The sequence below is a fragment of the Balaenoptera ricei genome, chromosome 14 (genome assembly GCF_028023285.1).
Source record: "Balaenoptera ricei isolate mBalRic1 chromosome 14, mBalRic1.hap2, whole genome shotgun sequence".
NCBI classification, from domain to species: domain Eukaryota; kingdom Metazoa; phylum Chordata; class Mammalia; order Artiodactyla; family Balaenopteridae; genus Balaenoptera; species Balaenoptera ricei.
Window position 1 is genome coordinate 8,136,609 of NC_082652.1, and position 25,162 is coordinate 8,161,770.

General features: G+C 45.4%; 1 protein-coding gene across 2 annotated transcripts in view; it reads right to left on the reverse strand.

Moving 5' to 3' along the window:
- Positions 1-24,229, reverse strand: part of TMEM120B (transmembrane protein 120B) — a 47,254-nt gene extending 23,025 nt beyond the window's left edge. For both annotated transcript variants that reach the window (XM_059894945.1, XM_059894944.1), the window contains exons 1-3: positions 24,055-24,229; positions 3,023-3,141; positions 1,100-1,216 (exon numbers count right to left, since the gene is read on the reverse strand). In XM_059894945.1, the coding sequence (XP_059750928.1) occupies positions 1,100-1,216; positions 3,023-3,141; positions 24,055-24,123 (305 nt within the window). In that variant the 5' untranslated portion in view covers positions 24,124-24,229. The remainder of the gene's footprint in view (positions 1-1,099; positions 1,217-3,022; positions 3,142-24,054) is intronic.
- Positions 24,230-25,162: the final 933 nt, after the last annotated feature.

A 25,162-nucleotide genomic window follows, 5' to 3' on the forward strand; every position in this document is an offset into this window, starting at 1 on the left:
CTAAGAATAAAACTCAGACACTGGAAAAGAGAGTAAAAAGAAAGCTAAATGAGGGACACAGCCTAACAGTATCATTTGAGCAGCAGGATACAGCCATTCCTATAGATACACCTGGACTTCTTAGTTACAAGAGCCAATAAATCCCCTATTTTTAATTAAGCAACTTTGAGTCGGGTTTTCTGTCATTTACATTCCAAGGACTCCTGACTAATGTAACATGCAGAGACGACTAGGGAGATTGGAGCTGGGAAAGTGGATCTGAGCCACACTCTAAAAGGTTATGCTGTTTCATTCTGTAGAAAGCTATCGCCACCCAAAGCCTAGAGTTTTTAACCAAATACAGCAAAAAAGAAGACAAGAGGAAGGGCTCTAGTAGAAGGCTCTGACTTAGGGCTAGGCCAAACCAGGAAAAAAGTCAGGGTGCTTCCCAGGACGTACTTTTAGCTGCCCACGTCAAGTCATGATACAATATTGTAAGGATCTCTCTCTGGAACAGGGTGGCGGTGATGTCACTTGAGGAAGGAGATGGGACTTCTCTGAAGGAGGAAGATGGAAAGAACACAAGCTCTAGAGTCAGAATGTCTAGTGTTCACATCCTGGCTCAGCCAAACCCGGTCTGAGCCACCTGGGCAAGATACTCCCTAATGTCTCTTCTCTGAACCTTGCAGAATGGAGATTCCTGGATGTGACTCACCAGGTTGCTGAGGATGAAGTGAGTGACATCAGGAGAGCCCCCGGCACGATGCCAGGCATACAGCAGGCTCTCCATAAATGTTTGTTCTCTTGAGAGAGAACACCTTTCCTCTGGACCCCAGGTGGCATCAGGCATGTGGCAGATCCTGGGAACCAGATCTTTCATCTTGTTCCTTGAAAAAGCCCTTCCAGGAATGTCACTACCACACGGGAGGGGCTGAGGTCCCCTCCTGGGTTCATGGAGAGGCGTGTAAGGAAGCTTCCTTCTCTTTCCTGCCCTTGTTCCCTCCTTTTCACCTCAAACTCAAGCCCCAACAGGGAGGCAGGAGTCACACAGACCAGGTGTTCCAGGCCGGGGCATCTGCCCACAGCGCTGGGGGTTGGGGAGTAGGTCCCCAGCTCCTACCCATTCTTCTTAGGCAGGTAGGCCTCCATGTCAAAGAAGATGTTCTGCCGCTCCTTGATGCTGGCGCCCAACTGCTGAACGAGCTCTGCCTCCTCCCGACTGGCATGGCGCTTGTACCTGTGGTCAGAGGTGTGGACGTAAGGGAAGCAGGGGTGTTACACAGACTGCAGGAAGAATCTGGAAACTCTGGGTACCGCCCTCCCATCTTTCCATCGCAATGCTTCTCACAACCTCAGTCCTCCATCTGTATTCTCTGCGTTTGATGCTGGCTCCCTGCTAGTCTTATGACCTTGGGAATGTCCTTCAACCTCTCTGCCTTATTTTCCATACCTCAAACACAGGGATACCATCAGTCTTACCTTATAGACAATATCAATGTGAGAATAAAGTGAATAAATGCAATGTTAAGCATTTAGAATACCGGACACAAAGTACAAGTTCAATGGATATCTACTGGCAGTACTACTTTCCAGGCTATTCTACAGGAACAACCTGAAGATTACTAAGAGTACAGACAGGAAGGACACTTTGAAAGTATAAGCAGTCAACCAACCAAGGTCTGACTGTTATTCTTTGGTGACACTTAATCTCAAAACCAGAAAAACAAGTCATAGACACTCTCAGAAGTGTCTATGGTGTAAGAACATAACTCACGGGTCAACCTTCTAACTCAGTGGTTCTCAACTGGGGAAACCTGGGATGAGAGCACTTCCCAAACCATGAAGACACTGTCTGGGAACATTTTGGTTGTCAAGACAGGGGTAGAGGGTGCTCCTGGCATCTAGTGGGTAGAAGCCAGGGATGCTGTTAAACATCCGACAATGCACAGGACGGCCCCCAGCAGCAAAGAATTATCGATAGTGCCACGACTGAAAAACCCTAGGCAGATGAAAGACTCTTGAGTCCTGCCATCAGTAAGATGTGTTTTTCCAAGGGTGGTGATGTCACTACATGGAACCACCCACACTCTACACCATGACTAATGGGCCTCCATTTCCAAAATGGTCAGTCAAGGATAGGGGTATAATCAGTAACCGTCCCAAAAATTGTCCACCAGGGAAAGGAAGAATTGACCAGGATTCCAGAATTGTCACAAACTCTGGGATGGAGGCCCAGCTAAGTGACCTGGGACAAGCCACTCAGAGCCTGTTTTTCTGCCTCCTTAGGGGGTCACAGTATCCCGCAGACGCCTTCACCTGCAGGGGATGAGAGCACTTCTCAAGCCGTGAAGACACGGGATTAGGAAGTGAACAGGTGATCCTGGCCTCAGGAACTGAACTAAGTCATGAGCTCAAACATATCCCCACCAGGGATGCCGGACTTCTCACCCCCTACACCAGAGAGCCTGGTGAGGGGCGAGCTCCCACACCCGTGAGAAGGATACTTGCTATTTACCTGCCCAGTAGGACTTATTAGAACAACTTTCCTCTGGGGAACTACGCCTCATCCTCTTCCCCCTCCCGTATGGTTCAAGTAGGGCTGTCCCATCCCCCAGCTCCCTAAAGTGAACATATGACCGAGTCTTGTCCAACCAGAGTCTCAGTGATTGGTTTGCAGACGGGTACATGACCAATTCCAGCCAATGAGGATCATGCCCAGAACTTCTGCTGAAAGACAAGTTCTTACTCTGCTGGTACAGCCAAGCCAGTAGGAAGAAAGGCTAGAGGATAAAAGCCTGGCACTGCTGGTGGCCATCTCAGTGACCATCTCAGCCAGAGAGTAAAGCCAATCTAGAGGAAGGCAGAATTGAGAGGAAAAAAACAGATTCCTAAAAACATCCTTTGACCCCTGGATCCAGTGATGCCTGAAGCCACTCCTGGTTTTTTCCATTAAAATTTCCATTCTCTGCTCAAGCCAGGCCAGTTTTGAGTTGGGATTCTGTCCCTTAAAACCAGGGGAGCCTTTGAGTTGCAGCCAGCCTACCTCTGGAGCGTGTGCTTCAGGTCCTTCAGTCGTGTCTTCTGCTTGTTGATGGAGCTGCTGCACGAAGTCTGGAGTGCGGTCAGCTCCTCCAGCTTCTGCCTGTAGATCCTGTGAGTATCCTAAGGGATGGAGCAGCCCAGGTAGGGTGTGCAGGAGGACATAATGGGGTCATTTTTCAGTTTGCTTGTGTCTGGGGATGTCACTACAGAAATCACAGTTTCACAGTTAAGATGATACAATTATGGATACCAAGGGGGAAAGGAGTGGGGTGGGAGGAAATGCGAGACTGGGATAGACACTTATACATTATTGATACTACGTATAAAATAGACAACCGATGGGAACATACTGTAGAGCACAGGGAACTCTACCTAATACACTGTGGTAACCTAAATGGGAGGGAAGTCCAAAAGGGAGGGAATATCTGTATGTATATGGCTGATTCATTTTGTTGTGCAGTGCAGGCTAATGCAACATTGTAAAGCCACCATACTCCAATAAAATTAATTTTTAAAAAAGAGAGAGGAAAAAAAAAGATGATACAACTACACCTATCAAAGATGTGGCTTATAAAATTAGGACTGGATTTGGGGAAGGCAGCACAGCACAGCATTTCTGTAATAAGGAACTACTGTTTTTTCCTGCGCAGGTTCCATCCTTCCTGATGGGAACAGCAACCAAATATGCCTTTGAGAGGTCAGCCACCTCTTGTCAAGTTTTAATCCAGACAGTTTGAGTAGAGCTAACAGTCCCCATGCCAAGAGTGGTCATGTGATCCAGGCCTGGCCAATCAGTATCCTCCAATCCCCTGGCAACTGATTGGTTCAGAGGTGGATACATGACTCAAACTGAGCCAATGAGAGTCAGCCCTGGGACTTTTACCTAGAAGTATTGGTTTAGTGATGCCTTCTTTCTCCTGGGTTTGCTAATCTGGTAGAAGGTACACCTGGGGCTGCTGAGTGGAGACAGCCTGCCTAAGAATGAAGCCAAACGGAAAACAGAATTGAGACATGGTAAGAGACAGCATTCTCATAGCACCATTTCAGCCCTTGGATCTAACCAAGTCTGAATGTAATGCTATCTAATACTCTTAGTTACATGAATTAATAAATTTCTTTCCAGTTAGTCCAGTTTGAGTTGGGTTTCTGATCCTGGCAATGAAGAGAGTTCTTGCTAAGTCAACTAAGAAAACGACACACCTCTTCCCTTAAAGCCAACCCTCCCTAGCCCAGGTACAGTCACTCCAATACACTCAACATCTCATTCCTGGAAATAACCATTCAGGGCCATAAGGCCAGAGGAAATACAAGAGACTTCACCCCAATGCAGGGAGAATGGAACACAGTAATTTCTCAACATTGCTGCCACAGCACACCTCCCCCAAAATAATGCCATATGCAGGGAAACAACTAGTTTCTTCTAGAGTTTGATAATCTAAGACAAATACCAACAATTTGGAGAAAACAATATGAGGGACGGGTACCATAAAATTAAAAACAATAATCCAATGAACATATTTAAAGTGGCTGTTAGCTTGGGTGGTGGAGAATTGTATTAGCAGAGAGAGAGAGAAAAAGAGGATGGTCAGACAGGGAGGCCAGAGCCTAAACTCTCATGTCTGTCAAGCAGGTTCCTAGATATGAAGGTTAAGCCAGAAAATAAGGAAAAAGTGAAGGCCAAGAAGTGAATAGATAACAATGAGCAGCAACATGGAAGAATGCTGTGAGCAAGACTCCCTTGGCCCCCAGATGAGAGGGCTCAGTCCCCTGGATTTATACAGTTTCCTCAGTCCTTCCTGGGCCCCAAGAGAGGAAAATTGTGTCTCTTTTTTAATTTAACTTTTAATTTTTAAATAATCTCAAACTTCCAGGAAATTCCCTGGCAGTCCAGTGGTTAGGACACGGTGCTTCCACTTCAGGGGGCCTGGGTTCAATCCCTGGTCAGAGAACTAAGATTCTACAAGCCGCGCGATGTGGCCAAAAATTTTAAAATAAATAATCTCAAACTCCCAAAAGAACTGTAAGAGTACAAAGAACTCCCCTATACCTTTCGCCCAGATTCACCAACTGTTAGCATTATGACATATTTGCTTTATTCCCATGTGTGTGTGTGTGTGTGTGTGTGTGTGCGTTTATGTGTGTTGGGTGTATTCTTTTTCTATATCAGGCATCAGTAAACTACAGCCCACCGGCCAAATCTGGCCACCTGATTTTGTATGGGCAGTAAGCTAGAAATAATTTTTGCCTGGTTGGAAAAGATCAAAAGAAGAATACTTCGTGACACGTGAAAAGTATATGAAATTGAAACTTCGGTATCCATAAATAAACTTCACTGGAGCACGGTCATGCCCATTCATTTATATATTGTCTGTGACATCACAACAGCAGAGCAAGAGTAGTGTGACAGAGACCACATGGCCCGCAAAGCCCAGAATCCTCACTACTTGACCTTTTTGCCAAAAGAGTTTGTCTACTCCTGTTCTAAACCATTTGGGAGTTAGTTGTAGACAACAGGCTTCTTTACTCCTAAATACTTCAGTGCATATTTCCTAAGGACATGACATTCTCTTATACATTCAATTATCAAATACAGAAAATATAACTTTGATACAATAACAATACTATCACCTCAAATACCATCCAAATTCAAATTTGGATGCTAACTATCTCTTGATGGCAATTTCCCCCCAGACCTGGACCCAATTCAGTTTGATGCCCTATATTACTGTTCATATCACTTTGGTCTCCTTTAGTCTAGACCAGCTTCTCAACTTCTGTCTTTCGTGACATTGGCATTTTTAAAGAGTTCGGTCCAGTTGTTTTGGAGAATGTCCCTCCACCTTGGTTTGTCTGATATTTCCTCATGATTGAATTTTGGTTATGCACCTGGGACAGAAATGCCAGTAAAGTGACGCTGGGCCCTCCGTGTCTCCCATCAGAAGGGATGTGGTGTCTGTGATGTTAACTTTGACTGCTTGGGAGAGGTGGTGTCCACCTGTCTTCTCCACTGTACAGTGACCAGCTTTCTACCTGTAATTAATAAGTAATCTGTACAGAGAGAGGCTTCAGTGCCAAAACAGTCCTCAATGTTCAACCAATATCTGCTGGTAATAAAGGAAACCCTCCAGAACTGGACGAGGAGGACAGGGGTTAGAGAGACCCCCAACTAAGCAGCCTTTGAGAATGTGGGGTCTTCGGACTGAGAGTCCCCAGCAATGCCAGCTGGGCCATGCCACCTCCTGGCACTCTTTGGTGTTGGGTCCCACCACGGCACGAGAAGACCAAGACTGGAAACATCAGCGGCCAGATGCTGACCAGGCCTTCAGTTTGAATTAATATTTAATTCCACAAGTAAACATGAAGACATTATCCTCGTTAAAAATTAAAACACTGCAGCTACGGCTAGAGTCGGCTTTGAATATACCCCTATCCTGTCTTCTCCCACTTCTCCAGAAGTAACCACTGTTACCAGTTTCTTCTAGATCTTTTTCTATGTATTCTTCCAGACTGTATGTAACTATGTATTTCTATATTCCACACTGACCTATTTCTATATACACACACCTAACTATGTATACATATATATGAAAAATACACACTGTTGCAAAAACTATTGTCCCTAATACTTATTCTCCCTTGCTTCCTTTTAATAACAGGACCCCACTGAGTGGTAGCCAGGAACATGGCTGTCCAGCTACAGACATTTCCCAGCCTCCCTTGCAGCTAGCAATATGACCAAGAGTTAGCCACTGGGTGGCAAGCAGAAGTGATGTAAGTTCTGAACCACATTTTTTTTTAACCACCACACCTGCCATTTCTAGCTATTCAGTTTTCACATGTCAAGCCAACATTTTCTGCCAAGAATAACTGAACCACATTTTTATAAGGAATGGCTTGCCCTCCACTCTCTTTCCCTGGCTGGCATATGGCAACAATGGATCCAGTTACCTTGAAACCAGAGATGGAAGCCGCATAATACAAATGACAAAGCCCACTGTGCCCTCCTCAGCCAAACGAACCTGGATCCCGGGTGACCTCATGTGACAGGGCTTCCCACCTGTGATTGTTTTACAACAAGACCACCAAGCCTTTAGCACTCCTCACATAGAGAAGTGGGTTCTCTGTTCCCTCTCCTTAAATACAAGTAGGCTTGTGGCTGATTTGACCAATAAAATATGTCGAAATTACCCAAAAAGCAAACAATTTGATTAAACAATGGGCAGAAGATCTGAATAGACATTTTTCCAAAGAAGCCATACAGAGAGCCAACAGGCACATGAAAAGATGCTCAATACTGCTAATCATCAAATAAATGCAAATCAAAACCACAGGGAGATATCATCTCACACCTGTCAGAATGGTTGTCATCAAAAAGACCACAATTAACAAATGTTGGCGAGGATGTGGAGAAAAGAGAACCCCTGTACACTGTTGGTGGGAATGTAAATTGGTACAGCCACTGTGGAAACAGTATGGAGGTTCCTCAAAAAACTAAAAATAGAACTACCATATGATCCAGCAATTCCACTCCTGGGTATATATCTGAAGAAAATGAAAACACTAATTAAAAAAGATATACGCACGCAGCATTATTTACAATAGCCAAGATATGGAGGCAACCTAAGTGTCCATCAACAGATAAATGGATAAAGATGTGGTATATATATACAGTGGAATACTACTCGGCCATAACAAAGAATGAAATTTTGCCATTTGCAACAACATGGATGGACTTGGAGGGTATTATGCTTAGTGAAATAAGTGAGACAGAGAAAGACAAACACGGTATGATATCACTTATATGTGGAATCTTAAAAAAATAAAACAAACTAGTGAATATAACAAAAACAGACTCACAGATACAGAGAACACACTAGTGGTTACCAGTGGGAAGAGAGAAGGGGGAGACGGGCATGATAGGAGTAGGGGATTAAGAGGTACAAACTGCTATGCATAAAATAAATAAGTTACAAGGATATATTCTAGTAGAAAATGGACTTGAGGACACGGGGAGGAGGAAGGGTAAGCTGGGACGAAGTGAGAGAGTGGCATGGACTTATATGTACTACCAAATGTAAAATAGATAGCTAGTGGGAAGCAGCCGCATAGCACAGAGAGATCAGCTTGGTGCTTTGTGACCACCTGGACGATGGGATAGGGACGGTGGGAGGGAGATGCAAGAGGGAGGAGATATGGGGATATATGTATATGTATAGCTGATTCACTTTGTTATAAAGCAGAAACTGACACACCACTGTAAAGCAATTATACTCCAATAAAGATGTTAAAAAAAAAAGGATATACTGTACAACACAGGGAATACAGCCAACATTTTATCATAAGTGAAATATAACCTTTAAAAATTGTGAACCACTAGGCACTTCCCTGGTGGCTCAGTGGTTAAGAATCCGCCTACCACAAAAACAGAAATATACATCAATGGAACAGGAGAGAAAGCCCAGAGATAAACCCACGCACATATGGTCACCTTATCTTTGATAAAGGAGGCAAGAATATACAATGGAGAAAAGACAGCCTCTTCAATAAGTGGTGCTGGGAAAACTGGAGAGCTACATGTAAAAGAATGAAATTAGAACACTCCCTAACACCACACACAAAAATAAACTCAAACTGGATTAAAGACCTAAATGTAAGGCCAGACACTATAAAACTCTTAGAGGAAAACATAGGCAGAACATTCTATGACATAAATCACAGCAAGATCCTTTTTGACCCACCTCCTAGAGAAATGGAAATAAAAACAAAAATAAACAAATGGGACCTAATGAAACTTAAAAGCTTTTGCACAGCAAAGGAAACCATAAACAAGACAAAAAGACAACCCTCAGAACGGGAGAAAATATTTGCAAACAAAGCAACTGACAAAGGATTAATCTCCAAAATATACAAGCAGCTCATGCAGCTCAATATCAAAAAAACGAACAACCCAATCCAAAACTGGACAGAAGACCTAAATAGACATTTCTCCAAAGAAGATATACAGATGGCCAACAAACACATGAAAGGATGCTCAACATCACTAATCATTAGAGAAATGCAAATCAAAACTACAATGAGGTATCACCAGTCAGAATGGCCATCACACCGGTCAGAATGGCCATCATCAAAAAATCTACAAACAACAAATGCTAGAGAGGGTGTGGAGAAAAGGGAACCCTCTTGCACTGCTGGTGGGAATGTAAATTGATACAGCCACTATGGAGAACAGTATGGAAGTGCCTTAAAAAACTAAAAACAGAACTACCATACGACCCAGCAATCCCACTACCGGGCATATACCCTGAGAAAACCATAATTCAAAAAGAGTCATGTACCACAATGTTCATTGCAGCTCTATTTACAATAGCCAGGGCATGGAAGCAATCTAAGTGTCCATCAACAGATGAATGGATAAAGAAGACGTGGCACATATATACAATGGAATATTACTCAGCCATAAAAAGAAATGAAACTGAGTTATTTGTAGTGAGGCAGATGGACCTAGAGTCTGTCATACAGAGTGAAGTAAGTCAGAAAGAGAAAAACAAATACCATATGCTAACACATATATATGGAATCTAAAAAAAAAAAAAAAAGATTCTGAAGAACCTAGGGACCAGACAGGAATAAAGACGCAGACGTAGAGAATGGACTTGAGGACACGGGGAGGGGGAAGGGTAAGCTGGGAAGAAGTGAGAGAGTGGCATGGACATATATACACTACCAAATGTAAAACAGATAGCTAGTGGGAAGCAGCTGCCTAGCACAGGGAGATCAGCTCGGTGCTTCGTGACCACCTAGAGGGGTGGGATAGGGAGGGTGGGAGGGAGACGCAAGAGGGAAGAGATATGGGGATATATGTATGCATATCACTGATTCACTTTGTTATACAGCAGCAACTAACACAACAATGTAAAGCAATTATACTCCAATAAAGATGTTAAAAAAAGAAAAAAAAGGAATCCACCTGCCAATGCAGGGGACACAGGTTCGAGCCCTGGTCTGGGAAGATCCCACATGCCGCGGAACAACTAAGCCTGTGCACCACAACTACTGAGCCTGCGCGCTAGAGCCCGCGAGCCACAACTACTGAAGCCCATGCGCCTGGAGCCCGTGCTCCACCACAAGAGAAGTCACCACAATGAGAAGCCCACGCACCACAACAAAGAGTAGCCACCGCTCACCGCAACTAGAGAGAGCCTGTGCACAGCAATGAAGACCCAACGCAACCAAATAAATAAATAAATAAATTTATTTTAAAGAAAGTTATGAACCACTATATTGTACACCTGAAACATATAGTACTGTTAAGTCAACTATACCTCAATTTTTTTAAAATGGCAGAAGTGACACTATACAATTTCTGAGAAAAAGTCACGGAAGGCCACGTAGCTTCCGCCTTATTTGCTGGAACACAAGCTCTTGGAACAAAATGTTCAACTACCCTGGGGCCACCATGCTGCATGGAAACCCTAACCACATAGAGAAATCACATGGAGGCAGTCTGATCAATAGCCCCAACTAAGACAAACCCTGTTATTCCAGCTCAGGTCCCAGACATGAGGGTCAAGAAACCTCCAGATGATTCCAGCCCCAGCCATGTGAGCTACTCCCAGCCATTCACGTCTTCCCAGCTAAGGCCGCTGACCTCGAGGAGCACGGTCAAGCCATCCCCACCGTGCCCTGCCTAAACTCCTGACCCCCAGAATCTGTGAGCAAAATGCAATTACTGTTGCTTTATGCAGCAACAGATAACTGGAACACCACTCACCCTGGACCACACCCCACTCTGAACTGTTATGTGAGAAAGAAAGAAGCTACCTCATTTAAACCCTTTTATTAGGATATCTCTTTGCTACAGCAGCATAGCTTACACCCTAAAGCACATACTTCTGATTTTTTAAAATATATTAACAGTATCAGAATATAGATATGATTTCACAACTTTCTTTTCTCACTCAACAATATGTCTTATAGAGCTACCCACATAAGAATATACAGATGTATTTCATTTTTTTTAGACCTGTGCAGTACTTCATGCTGTGGACATACAACAGTTTATTTAGCCATTTTCCTATCACTGGGTATTTAGGTTGTTTCCAGTCTCTGACTATAACAATGCAACACTGAATAATATCCTTGCACTGTCTCCCTGGGGAAATGTGCAAGTGCCTCTGGGGAAGAGAAGTGGAATTGCTGGGTCATAGGGTACAGGCTTGATTTTAGTTTTAACAGATCTTGGCAAATTGCCTGCAGAGTGACTGTGACAATTTACAGTCCCACCCACAGCATATGACAGCTGTCCTCCACACCTCACCAAGCAACACTCACTGCTATCCCCACTGACTTTTTTTTTTTTTTTTTTGGCCACCCTGCACGGCCTGCGGGATCCTAGTTCCCTGATCAGGGACTGAACCTGTGCCCTCTGCAGTGAGAGCACGGAGTCCCAACCACTGCACCGCCAGGGAATTCCCCCCACTGACTTTCTTAAGGGCACTTTTCTGATGTTTCACTGGTGATATTTTCTGCCCAATTCTAAGGCATCAGACTGAGTAGGGACAGGAAGTCCATGGCCCTTCCCATAACTTTGTCCCTTGGCACATACAATCACTCCTGATCCCTAATAGTTCTCCGTCTCTCTGTCTGCCATTGGCTAGAACCACTTCCCATGGGAGACCCGATACTGGAGACCACACCTCCAGCCCACCCTCTCCTGGGCTCCAGCCTCAGGATGTGCCAGCCTTGAGGACAACGTGGGGTCTGGGGGGCTGGAAACAAGGTCCTTAGTGTGACACGCTCTCCATTCCCAGGGCACTCCTCGCCCACGCCCAGTCTCTGCAGATTCTACCTCGTGCCAGTCCCACAGGCAGCAGGAAAGACTGTCAACTCATTTCTTGGATTCTAACTTTTTTCCAGACTGCTTGTCTCTCAGTCTTTTTTCAACTGTGGTAAAAATATATAACATAAAATGTACCATGCTAATCATTAAATTTTTAAAAAATTTTCTACTTGTAATAAAATATACATAAAATTTACCATCTTAACCATTTTATGTGTACAACTCAGTGGCATCGAATATGTTCACATCACTGAGTGACCATTACCACCATCCATCTCCAGAACTTTTTCATCATTCCAACTGAAACTCCAAACCTGTCACACAGTAATTCAATTTCCTGTTCCCCCCCAGCCCCTGGCAACCACCACTCTACTTTCTAGTTCTATGAATTTGATTCCTCTAGGTATAAGTTGAATCATACAGTATTTATACTTTTTGTGCCTGACTTATTTAGACATATCATAATGGCTTCAAGGTCCATCCAAATTGTAGCATGTAGCAGAATTTCCTTCCTTTTTAAGGCTGACAATATCCTACAGTATGTATATACCACATTTTATCCACTCATCTGTTGATGAACACCTGGGTTGCTTCCATCTTTTGGATATTGTGAATAATGTTACTATGAACACGGGTGGATAAATATTTGTTCTATTCCCTCCTTTTAATTCTTTTGGGTATATAACCAGAAGTAGAATTTCTGGATCATAAGGTAATCCATGTTTAACTTTTTTAAAGAACTGCCATACCATATGTTTTCCAGAGAGGCTGTACCATTTTACAACAGCCGTCTCTTTTTTTTTTTTTTTGGCTGCGTTGGGTCTTCGTTGCTGCGCATGGGCTTCCTCTGGTTGTGGCGAGCGGAGGCTACTCTTCGTTGCGGTGCGTGGGCTTCTCATCGTGGAGCACGGGCTCTAGGCGCGCAGGCTTCAGTACTTGTGGCACTTGGGCTCCGTAGTTGTGGCTTGCAGGCTCTAGAGTACAGGCTCACTAGTCGTGGCACATGGACTTAGTTGCTCCGCGGCATGTGGGATCTTCCTGGACCAGGGCTGGAACCCGTGTCCCCTGCATTGGCAGGCGGATTCTTAACCACTGCACCACCAGGGAAGTCCAGCAACAGCTGTCTCTTGATGCACTATCCGTGAGGTGGTTCTGGAAGGTGGGGGAGGGTACAATTCCTGTTTTCCCTCGGAGTCCCTGGCTGCCCTCTACACTTGAGGATGTCCCCACAGACCCTCAGTTGGACTTGTGCTTTGAGATGTTTTTTCCAGGAGCAGGATGAGCCACACTGAGGCAATCCAATCCTGCCTTTCATCCAGTCAGCCCTGTGGCCTTGAATGCAACTAGTCGCCAGATGGAAGCTTTCTGTTGTTTTTGCCAGCTCAGCAGCTATTCCCTTTCTGGCTAATGTCCCTAAGGTTTCTTTGGAGATCCTTCCCTCCCCAACACTCAGTCCATGAGATCTGGCTAGGAGCAGGTTTACCCCAGGTTCCAGGGCAAATGACCCAGGCCTGGCCAATCAGAATATAAGCCTCCTGACCAGGCTGGTTGACTCAGGGACGAGCATTCAAAACCAGTGAACCTCAGTTGTGGGGCTTTTATCAGAACTGTTGAAAAAAAAAGAAACTCTTTTTCCCCTAGTTCTCAAGGTAGCAGGATATAAGCCCAGAGCTAATGGGGCTGCCTTGCCTGGGTATGAACCCAACTGAGAGGAAAACAGGATGGAGAGGCAAACAAAGGCTGAGCCCTGATCGTTTCATTTAAGCCCCTGGATCGGCTTATACCTGAAGGCGGTACACCTTTGACTTCCCTATTAATGTAAGCAAACAAATGCCATTTTATTCTGTTTGACTTTGCCAGTCTGGGTTGAGTGTCTTCATTTAAGAGGCAAGTGTCAGAATCTAGATTAACATGCCAAAGAACAGAGCTTTCCATCTGGGCAAAGTTAACCATACCAGGTAAGAAGAGAAGCCATAAATCTTGGACTCATCATTACCAAGCTCTTGCCCTGGGCACTGTCATTTTAAAGATGCCAAAAACAAGGACTTGGAGCCTGGTTGAAAAAAATCCTTCATCAAGCCAAAAACTAAATAGGCACGTAAAAATGTAGATCTCTGAACAACCATATTGGGTGTTTTTCTACCAAACCAAGAACTTAAATCATCATTTTTTAACAACTTTATTGAAGTATACGTTACATGTCATAAAATTCTCATTTTAAGTGTACAATTCAGTGATTTTTATACATTTACCAAGTTATGCAACTATCACCACATCCAGTTTTTTATTTATTTATTTATTTATTTATTTATTTATTTATTTATTTTTGGCTGTGTTGGGTCTTCGTTTCTGTGCGAGGGCTTTCTCCATTTGCGGCAAGCTGGGGCCACTCTTCATCGCGGTGCACGGGCCTCTCACTGTCGTGGCCTCTCGTTGCGGAGCACGACTCCAGACGCGCAGGCTCAGTAGTCGTGGCTCACGGGCCCAGTTGCTCCGCGGCATGTGGGATCTTCCCAGACCAGGGCTGGAACCCGTGTCCCCTGCATCGGCAGGCAGACTCTCAACCACTGCGCCACCAGGGAAGCCCCACATCCAGTTTTAAAACATTCCATTATCCAGTAGGATCCCTAGTGTCTATGAGCGCTCACTCCCCACTCTTCCCTCCTCCCAGCTCCTGGCAACCACTTCTGTCCCTATAGATTTGTCTTTTCTAGATACTTCATATAAATGGAATCATACAATATGTGGCTTTGCGTCTAGCTTCTTTCACGCCGCATACTGTTTTTGAGGTGTATTTATGTTGTAGTATGTATCAATTTTTATTACTACTCAGCATTTATATCACATTTTGTTTATTCATCCACCAGTTGTTAGACATTTGGGTTATTTCCACTTTTTGGGTACTATGAATAATGCTGCCATGAACATTCATGTACAAGTCTTTGTGTAGATACATATTTTCCTTTCTCTTGGATAGATACCTAGGAATGGAATTGTTGGGTCATATGGTTAAGTATATGTTTAACTTTCAAAGAAAATGCCAGAATGCCAAACCACTATTTTTATTTCTAAACTAGGTAGCAGTGTATCGGAGCAAGGGAGACACTCACCGAGAACTGGGAGTCGGGTCTCTGCACACAGTGCCAGGAGTACCAGCTTATTAAACGTGATTGACTCCCACTTCAAGTTGCTACCTCCAAAAATAACCCAGAGTGCTGGGGGCACCAAAGCAGACAAGCAGCTATGGAAGAAAGGACTCTATTCTGCTGCCCGAAGCAAGTCCCAACCCCCCAACTATCCAGTTCAAGACCAAGCAAAGGAAAGAGACACACTTAAGGAACCTCCATACTGTTCTCCATAGTGGCTGTATCAATTTACATTCCAACAGTGCAGGAGGGTTCCCTTTCCAGCACACCCTCTCCAGCATTTATTGTTTCTAGATTTTTTGATAATGGCCATTCTGACTGGCGTGAGGTGATACCTCATTGTAGTTTTGATTTGCATTTCTCCTTAAAAAACTAAAAATAGAACTATCATATGACCCAGCAATCCCATTATTGGGCATATACCCTGAGAAAACCATAATTCAAAAAGAGTCATGTGCCACAATGTTCATTGCAGTTCTATTTACAATAGCCAGGACATGGAAGCAACCTAAGTGTCCATCAACAGATGAATGGATAAAGAAGATGTGGCACATATATACAATGGAATATTACTAGCCATAAAAAGAAATGAAATTGAGTTATTTGTAGTGAGGTGGATGGATATAAAGTCTATCATACGGAATGAAGTAAGTCAGAAGAAAGAGAAAAACAAATACCATATGCTAACACACATATATGGAATCTAAAAAAAAAAAAGGTTCTGAAGAACCTAGAGGCAGGACAGGAATAAAGACGCAGATGTAGAGAATGGACTTGAGGACACAGGGAGGGGGATGGGTAAGCTGGGATGAAGTGAGAGAGTAGCACTGACATATATACACTACCAAATGCAAAACAGATAGCTAGTGGGAAGCAGCAGCATATCACAGGGAGATCAGCTCAGTGCTTTGCGATGACCTAGAGGGGTGGAATAGGGAGGATGGGAGGGAGGTTCAAGAAGGAGGGGATATGGGGACATATGTATGCATATGGCTGATTCACTTTGTTATACAACAGAAACTAACACAGTACTGTGAAGCAATTATACTCCAATAAAGATCTATTTAAAACAAAGAGACACACGATAAAATATCTAAAGATGGAGCTTTGGAGGCAGGGGGAAAGAGTATAGTTATAAGGTAAATACTGTCAGTAAAGAATCAAATGCTGGACTTCCCTGGTGGCGCAGTGGTTAAGAATCTGCCTGCCAATGCACGGGACATGGATTCGAGCCCTGGCCTGGGAAGATGCCACATGCTGCAGAGCAACTAAGCCCGTGCGCCACAACTACTAAGCCTGTGCTCTAGAGCCCTCAAGCCACAACTACTGAGCCCACGTGCCAGAACTACTGAAGTCCACGCGCCTAGAGACCCTGCTCTGCAACAAAGGGAAGCCACCGCAATGAGAAGCCCACGCACCGCAATAAAGAGTAGCCCCCGCTCACCGCAACTAGAGAAAGCCCGCGCACAGCAACAAAGACCCAACGCAGCTAAAAATAAGTAAATAAATTAATTAATTAAAAAAAAAATCTCTGAGAAAATGCAAGCATCATACACTACTCGATTCTTCAGTAAATGATATTTGCATGGTCATAACCACATAAATGACTGAGACTATTTTTATTTATTTATTTATTTATTTATTTTTGGCTGCGTTGGGTCTTTGTTGCTGTGTGCGGGCTTTCTCTAGTTGCAGCGAGTGGGGGCTACTCTTCATTGCAGTGCGCAGCCGGTGGCTTCTCTTGCTGCAGAGCATGGGCTCTAGGCGCGTGGACTTCAGTAGTTGTGGCACGTGGGCTCAGTAGTTGTGGCTCGTGGGCTCTAGAACGCAGGCTCAGTAGTAGTGGCGCACGGGCTTAGTTGCTCTGCGGCATGTGGGATCTTCCCGGACCAGGGCTCGAACCCGTGTCCCCTGCATTGGTAGGCAGATTCTTAACCACTGCGCCACCAGGGAAGCCCGAGACTATTTTATTTAATAAGCTTTTTGGTACTGTTAGGTTACTTTTTGGTCTCCTGCTCATTTTATTATGAAATATTTCAGGCATATTGAAAAAGACAGAAAATCATATAACAGAAAACAAATATAACATTAATACCCATATTCTCACCCTCAGTTTAAGAAATAATAGGGCACAAAGAGTTGAAAGGCCCTATGTACTCTTTCTACGTGGTATTCCCATCTGCTGCCCCCAAAAAGGGGAACCTCTGTGCTGGTTATGTCCACCCCCACGCCCACCCCAGATCAATTCTGTCTTTCTCTGTGCCCTGGGAGGTTGACCTCTATGGACTGCATCTCCCAGGCTCCCTTGCCCTGCCTCCTACCTAGCCAATGGGATGCCAGGACAGAAGGCTGGAGAGCGGGAGGAGAGAGAGGCTGGGGTATTGGTTCCTCCTGCCTCCTCCCTGCTTTGCTACAGCTTTCGACCTCTGCAGCTCCCGTTCTGCAGCTCCCCTTTCCCTGCAACAAGCTCTGGTGACTGCCCCTTCCCTCTGCCCCTTTAGGATGAGGACTGGTTCCAGCTCCAGGGACCTCGTCTTTAAACTGCCACACCTCTGTAAATAGTTCCTTCCTTAGACTCTTTTCAGTGACACCCATTCAGAAGAGTCATTTGCTTCCTGCCAGGGCCCTGCCCAAATCTCCACTCTACTGAATCTGGCCCATATCACTCCCTTGCAAGTCTTTATATTTGTACTACATAGACATGTGTCAGTAAGCAAAACATAGTGCTGTTTTGAATGCTTTTAACTTTATTATATATGTCATACTATACATACCCCTTGGCAACTTTTCACTCAATGTTGCTGGTTTTTTGTTTTTTTGAGGTTTTGGTGTTTTTTTTTTTAACATCTTTATTGGAGTATAATTGCTTTACGAGGGTGTGTTAGTTTCTGCTTTATAACAAAGTGAATCAGCTATACATATACATATATCCCCATATCTCCTCCCAATGTTGCTTTTCTTTTTAAAACATTTATCCATGTTGACACATATAGCTCTAGTTTATTCATTCTGATCTTCATACCACACTCTATGGATGTTCAGTGGAATTATCCATTCTGATGGACAGTTAGGTGTCCAGTTTTCAGCTGTTACAGAATTCTTATACATATCTCCTATTTGAGTTTTTAACTATGCGGATATGTATTACTTATAAAAATGTAGAATAGATCAGAGAGAGACAGACAGACACTAACATTGGCTCTGTAAGCTGAGATACCCATAGCTCCTTTCCTACATGTCTGATTACCATCCTTTTATACCAGGTATGGGAGACACAAACAATTGAGTTTCTGCTGTAAGATTTGGAGATCTGCCGCCTCTCCTGTCCTCTGAGGCCCCAAACTCTGCCCCAGTGGGAAGATGAGGTTAATGAGTCCAGGTCCCAGCACAGCTGTGAAACATCTAGAGATGCCCTTTTAACACAACTTGGCTGAGTCACAACTCCTGAGTCAACGTTTATTGCAAGAACTGCCGGCAATCAAGAATTCCCTGGAGGTCCAGTGGTTAGGAGTCCGCACTTAGGAGTCCACACTTAGGAGTCCGAACCCTGCAGGGGGCAAGGGTTCTATCCCTGGTCGGGGAACTAAGGTCCTGCAAGCCACGCGGTGCAGCCAAAAATTAAAAAAAAAGAAAGAAAGAAAGAATTGCCAGCAAAGGAATCATATGCCATTTTCAGACAGGGCCCTGGTCTAGGAGCATTGCAAGTTGGTGGACAACCCAGCAGACTGCAACAGAGCCATGGCCACCACTAAAATGTGGTCACTTACAGGTGTGGCTGGTGCTAAGTTTTCAAGAGACTGCACTTATATAGTTCTCCTTCCAAGGAATCAACATCAAATAAAGATTTCTGAATGCTGAATATACTGAACTAAGACTCAGTATGCCATGGAAACACTACCAAAGATGGCAAGTTGACTTCACCTAAACTGTATCAATTCTATACTGGGAAAGATTCTGAGTCATGTGCCAGGATCGACTAGTAATGTCTGTTGTAGGAGCAGTAAGTGAGGGCATCAGCATGCATGTCAGGCATTTGGAAGACAGGATAACATAATGGTTAAGTGATTAGGCTTAAGAGTCAGACTGCCTTCATGTCCAGAGTCTGCCACTTCTTAGTTTCCTCAGTTGTGGAAGAGCTAGGGGATGAGATATATGTAACAGGCATGTACTGGTTTTTTAAAATCAGCTTTACAGGTAGAATTTACATATGAATTCACCAATTTTCAGGGGTACATAATGAATTTTGGCAAATACATATAGTTGTGTAACCACCACCACAATCATGACATAAAACAAAGGTTCCCAAACTTTGTTGGTTCACCACACCCTTAGTGTCTCAGTAAACTTTTCACAGAGTCCTTAAGCCAAATAATTGAAAAGTATTTATGTCCTACCAACTTAGTAGCCTCTTGGGAAAAAAAGAATACACAGAAATTGAAAAAAGTATTTTTATTTCATTCAGAAGTAACCAAAATTATTTACGGATGTGTGTGCCTGTCGGGCTCTGCACAAATTCTCAAACCTTGCGAATAGATTGGACACTGTCATCCTCATTTCTTGTTCTAAATTGATTTTCACATAGTATTTGATTTTAATCAGCCCCAAAAACCCAACTTCACAAAGATACGACATCATTAAAAAGATGTGTGAAACATTCTTTTTAATGACAGATATTGTGTTTCCCTTGAAAATTTAAATTATCCCACAGTGCTCCTGTGAGCTTGCTGCAGCTCCTTGGAGGTGCCTTAACACAGTTTGTGAGGCACAGATTTAGACTGTTTCTATTACCCCTAAAAAGATACCTGTCCAGCATCCTTCTCTGTTTGTTTTTTTTTTTACTACCAGTATTTTGATTTTCCTTCATGGGACCACCCCTCCACCACTCTTATTTCATGTGGTTTGAACAGCACTTATCCCAGTCCTGGGCTCCAGGGGAGACATGTTAACCAAGACCCAGCCAATTAGTGCCACAGGGTCTGGTTAAGTAAGGGATAATCACATGACCCAAGTCGGGCCAACGAGAGTTAGCCCTGGGACTCCTGCTAGAATTACAGGAGAGAAGATGCTCTGTTCTGAGGTTTGCTGAACTGGTAGGTATCAGCCTGAGGCTGCCAATGCTCATCTTTGCCACAACATGGGAGAGACTGTTGAGAATGAAGCTGACATAGAGGAAACATACACATACTCACACATATAGACATCATTGAAGCACCTGGATCCAGCCTTGCCTGAAGCCATTTCCCACTGGACTTCCCACTACATGAGCCAATCAAACATTTTTTTTGTTTGTTTTTTGGCTTAAAGCTGGTTCAACTGGGTTTCTGCCACTTACTACTAAGAATCCTTACTAACACATCATGTTAAAGCACCGTACAAATGAAATGAGCTCCCACAAGTCCAAAAGTTTCCTTCTAGAGCCAAGGGTCTCAGGATACTGTTGGAGCCCACTGTGTTAGGAACCCAAAAAGTATCTGATGAATACAGCAGGCCTGGGTTCAAATTCTGGCTCCTCGAGTTTCAAGTTACTTAACATCTCTTAGCCTCACTCTCATCTATAAAGCCAGGCTGTCGTTCAGATTAAATGGAATAATCCATGTATCATACAGTCAGCTCTTATCGTTGCTGCTATTATTGTCAGGCTTTGTTTTCTAGATAAAGAAAAGCTCAGAGAGGCGGCTTGCTAAAGGTCAGATGCTAGACAGTGGCAGAGTTCAGGCCTGAACCTAGGAATCCTGACTCCCTGTCTGGAGTTCTTTCCGTACAATCCACTTCTAGGGAAAGAGGCCCAGAAGGCAATGCAAGATGGGAGAGAAACAAAAGAGTACCCAGGGCACAGACCTGCCTTGGGTAGTGGTTAAGAGTATACAGACTCTGTCACAGATATAGAAAACAAACTTACGGTTACCAGGGGATGGGGGGGGAGGGATAAATTGGGAGACTGGGACTGACATATACACACTACTATATATAAAATAGATAACTAATAAGAACCTGCTATATAGCACAGGGAACTCTACTCAATACTCTGTAACAGCCTATATGGGAAAGGAATCTTAAAAAAAAAAAAAAAAGAGTGGATATACATATATGTATAACTGATTCACTTTGCTGTACACCTGAAACTAACACAACATTGTAAATCAGCTGTACTCTGATAAAAATTAAAAAAAAAAAAAAATAGAGTATAGACTCTGATGTTCAACGCCTGGGTTTGAATCCTGAATCCAGTACTCATAAGCCGTGTGATTTGGGGTATATTTTTCACTCTGTAAGATGGGTATAACAGGATCTATTTCACAGGGGTTTTTTGGGGGTTTTTTTTTTAATAGGGTTTTAATAAAATAATACTTATCTTCCTGCTTCCACCCTGTCCGCCTCATGTCTATTCTATACACAGCAGCCAGAGGGATGCCCGGTTCATTGGTAACAAAAGCCAAAAATCTTACAATGGCCTACCAGGCCCCTGCATTTCTGTGAGGTCAGGGTTAGGGAAAGGCCTCTTCGGGCCACCTCCTTCCTGGGTGCAGAGGGACGAGGTCAGGTTTCCAGAGAGGCAAGACAGGAAATGCTCATTAAATCACCTGCCACCACATCTGTAAGTGACCTTCTGTGGTCACACCACAGGCCACAGGGCCAAACACGCACTGGTCTCAGACTGATGCGCAATTCACCGGCACGGCCGAAACCGCAACCAGGCAAAACCAAAGTCCTCGCGGTGACTCGACCTTGCCCCTGAGTCCAGAGAGGCCCTGGCAGATGCAAATCACAGGCAAAAGAAAACAGATCCTTTCCTCTAGAAAGTCCCAGAGATTAGGACTTTTTAGGGGTGGGGAGGAATTCCAAATACCTTTCAAATCCCCTAGGATCTGAAATTAGATTTCCTCTTTCCTCCCTTCACTGGAAAAAGGGAAGAAGAGGTAAAACACAGAGATATTATACATCATCCCAAGAAAGACAGAATCAGAGAGATATGAACATGAAACCCACAAATCTCAGATTCTGAGGCAGATATAGGCAAATTAAGATAGGGTGGAATTTTCTGATGGAAAAAAAAAGACCCTTCCTATTGTTAACCTCACCCACCTGCCCACCTGTTGTGACCTCCCTGTTCCCCAACAAATGTCTCATATCTGAAAGTCCACCCAACACATACATAATGACAACATATACCCTACTTATTATATGCGTATTTCCAGAGACTTTCATCTCAGGAGTTCAGAGCTCTCACATTTATTATGGGGGTTGGGGGGGGCGGTGAGAAGTCAGACCTAGTCCAGTCCAGTTCCCCCACTGCCGAAGACGTGAGCAAGGGACATCACGGTTTCCACCCGGTCAGCCTTTCTACAACCCTTGCTGTGCACCAGGGGACAAAATCCAGGGTTAATTCCCAATTCCTCTCTGTCCCTCACACACCTGAGCCCCAGAGACACCAAGTAATAACATAACAACAAATCAAACGTCTCCTTTACAGCCTCCTCCTGCCAAGACTAGCTATCTAATTGCTGTTAATTGCATTAATTGCACAGCTCTGAAGTGTTAAGACTCCTCCTCCTCCTAGTCTAAAGCAGGGCCAGGGAAAGGAATTATGAACAACAAAAGCTCCACACAGCAAAACTCTCCTCCCACTCCCGACCCTAATACCCTCCATGGCTCCACAGCTGGACATGACCTGAGAGCCTAGCAGGACAAAGCGTTAAGAAATAGCTGAGTCTTCTCGATGGCAGTGGAGCCAGAAGGGTCCCCTGGGAACTGAGTGGGCCCTAAGCCCTGGGCCTGAAGGAAAGGGCACAAACCCACACATGCTGGACAGGCCAAGAAAAAGTACCCTTCTGGTTCTGGAACCTTACTCTGTGCTCGTGCCTCAAAAAGCACCCGCCTTCCTGCTCAGTCTCTCCAGCAACCCTCTCTCTATTCATCTGGACCTACGACATCATATCTAGAAAGACCCATCACAGACACCCTTGCCAATCTCCCCTCCCCTCCTCTGGACACAGTAAGAGGCCAACCAAACTGCAGACAAGAGCTACATGGACAGAGAAAATGTCATTGCTCCAGCTGAGCACAGGAAGGAGCGGGCTGGGGTGTTCCATGTGATTTAAGGCAAACAGAGCCCAACTCTGGAGAAAACAGACACAAGCCGGTAGCTCGGGAGGGGACAGCCTCATCTCCAAAAATGGTCCAGGCATCCCTCCTGGCCAACACTAAGGTTTCCTGAGGCGTCTTTAGTCACCAAGGTAGGTAGCTGAGGCCTGTGCGAACCTCCTGTCAGAAACAACTCTCCCTGCCAGGCCCGCGCAGCGGCAATGCCCTTCTCTCGAGGGGCCTCTTACACCCGCCCTCACCCCACCCAGTGTAAGGCTCTGGGCCAAACGGGTGAGGGCTGGGAGCAGCGTCTATCACTAAAGGAGGCAGCCCAGCTGTCACAAGTGACAGATGTCATCCACAACGCCAAACTCGGCCTGCAGCAGCGTCGGAGAGGCGGGCACAGACAGAGGAGCCCCAAAGACTGAGAACAGGGGTCTCTAACCGCTAAGCAAAGTCTACGGGTTCAAGGTGAACGGCTCCCAAGCACGTCTCTCTGGAGCGCAGAGGACAGGGCTGGCCCGCCAGAGCAAAGGAGGAGTGGCGCTGCCGAAAGCTGGAGGGCGGCGGCGGGGTCCGGGAGACCCCTGAGGAGGCGGGCGCTGGGCTTTCTCTTTGAGTCCCCAAACATACCTGTCCCCTCCGGCCTCCCCCACAGGGACACGCCTGGAACTTCCCCTCAGACGCCACAGACCAACTTTCTGCAGCGAAGGAGGTGCGCGGAGCAAAGAGCCGGCGCGAGGGCGGGGGAAATGGGGAGCTTCGACTCGGCGCCCCAAGGGGATGAAGAACTGAAATACTGGGAGATGGGACGGGGCTGGCCCGCGCGAACCACCAGCCCCCAGGGCCTAGCCAGGGGCAACCTCTGGGCCCTAATGGTTCCTACCGCCCGGGCTGGGCAAGCAGGAAGGGGAATACCCTGCACATCAGGTAGCAGAGTTTCAGGACTAGGTGGCCCGGTCCTACCTGCAGTTCCTGGAATTCTCCCTCCAGCTCGTGCCACTCGCGCTCACAACGCTCCAGTTGGCTGGCCATGGTGCAGTGGTGCGAGGCGGCGGCGGTTGCTCCTGCAGCGTGGCGCGGCCGGCCACCAGCACCCCACGCCTGTCCGCTCGCCGGCCGCCTTCCGAGGCACCAGCTGTTCCTGCGCAGCGGGAGCCACGCGCGCACCTGACGTCACAGCCCCGGCCCTGGTGCCCGCCCCACCCCTCGCCGGGAGTCAGGCCCTGCGCATGCGCACGCTCCGCCCCGGCTCCGCCCCCGCGCGCCGGGCGCCTGCCGGGGGATTGCTGAAGCTTTGCAGGACTTGGTAGGGTCTCTTGCTGCCCCCACCTTGGGAATGCTTCTGCGCCTCCAGAATCTCTCTCGCCTAATTTGGGTGGGGAACTTGTCCGCAAACCGCATTTGTAGAGCTTATTTTACTCAGATTGTGTGTATTGGGGGTGTCTGGGGTCGGGAGGTAGAAGGGAGATTGCGGGGAGGGAGCATTGCCTTAACTGAGCCAAAGCCAACGACGGCCTGAAATGCCAGAACTGACGTTCACCATCCAGCAAGGTCGCCGGGCAGGGCGGGGAAGCGCAGAGAGCGCCCTGTCATCTCACATTGTCATTATTTACTTCAGCCAATACATCCTAGATCCTGCCTTCTAAGACTCTAGGTGACTCTCTTGACAGCTGTTTCTGTCGCTCAAATGACACAACCACCTTAATGCTAATTGAATCCAAATTCCCTCACCTCCCGGGCGTGGTCCTGCAAGATCTATCCCTGCCTAGTTTTCGAGTCACATCTCCTATCTCATCCCTCTCGATAAGTACTCTCCAGCCACGGTTTTTGTTTGTTTTTTCTTCCTGCCCTTGCATGGAATATTCTTCCCTCTAAATCTTCATATGGTTGCCTTTTTCTCATCATTCTAGCCTTAGTTCAAATGACACCTGTATTAGTTTCCTAGGGCTGCCCTAATTACAAACTGGGTTAAGTACCACAAACTGGGTGGCTTGAACAACAGAAATGTATTCTCTCACAGTTCTGGAGGCTAGAAGTGAGAAATCAAGGAGTCAGCAAGATCGTACTCCCT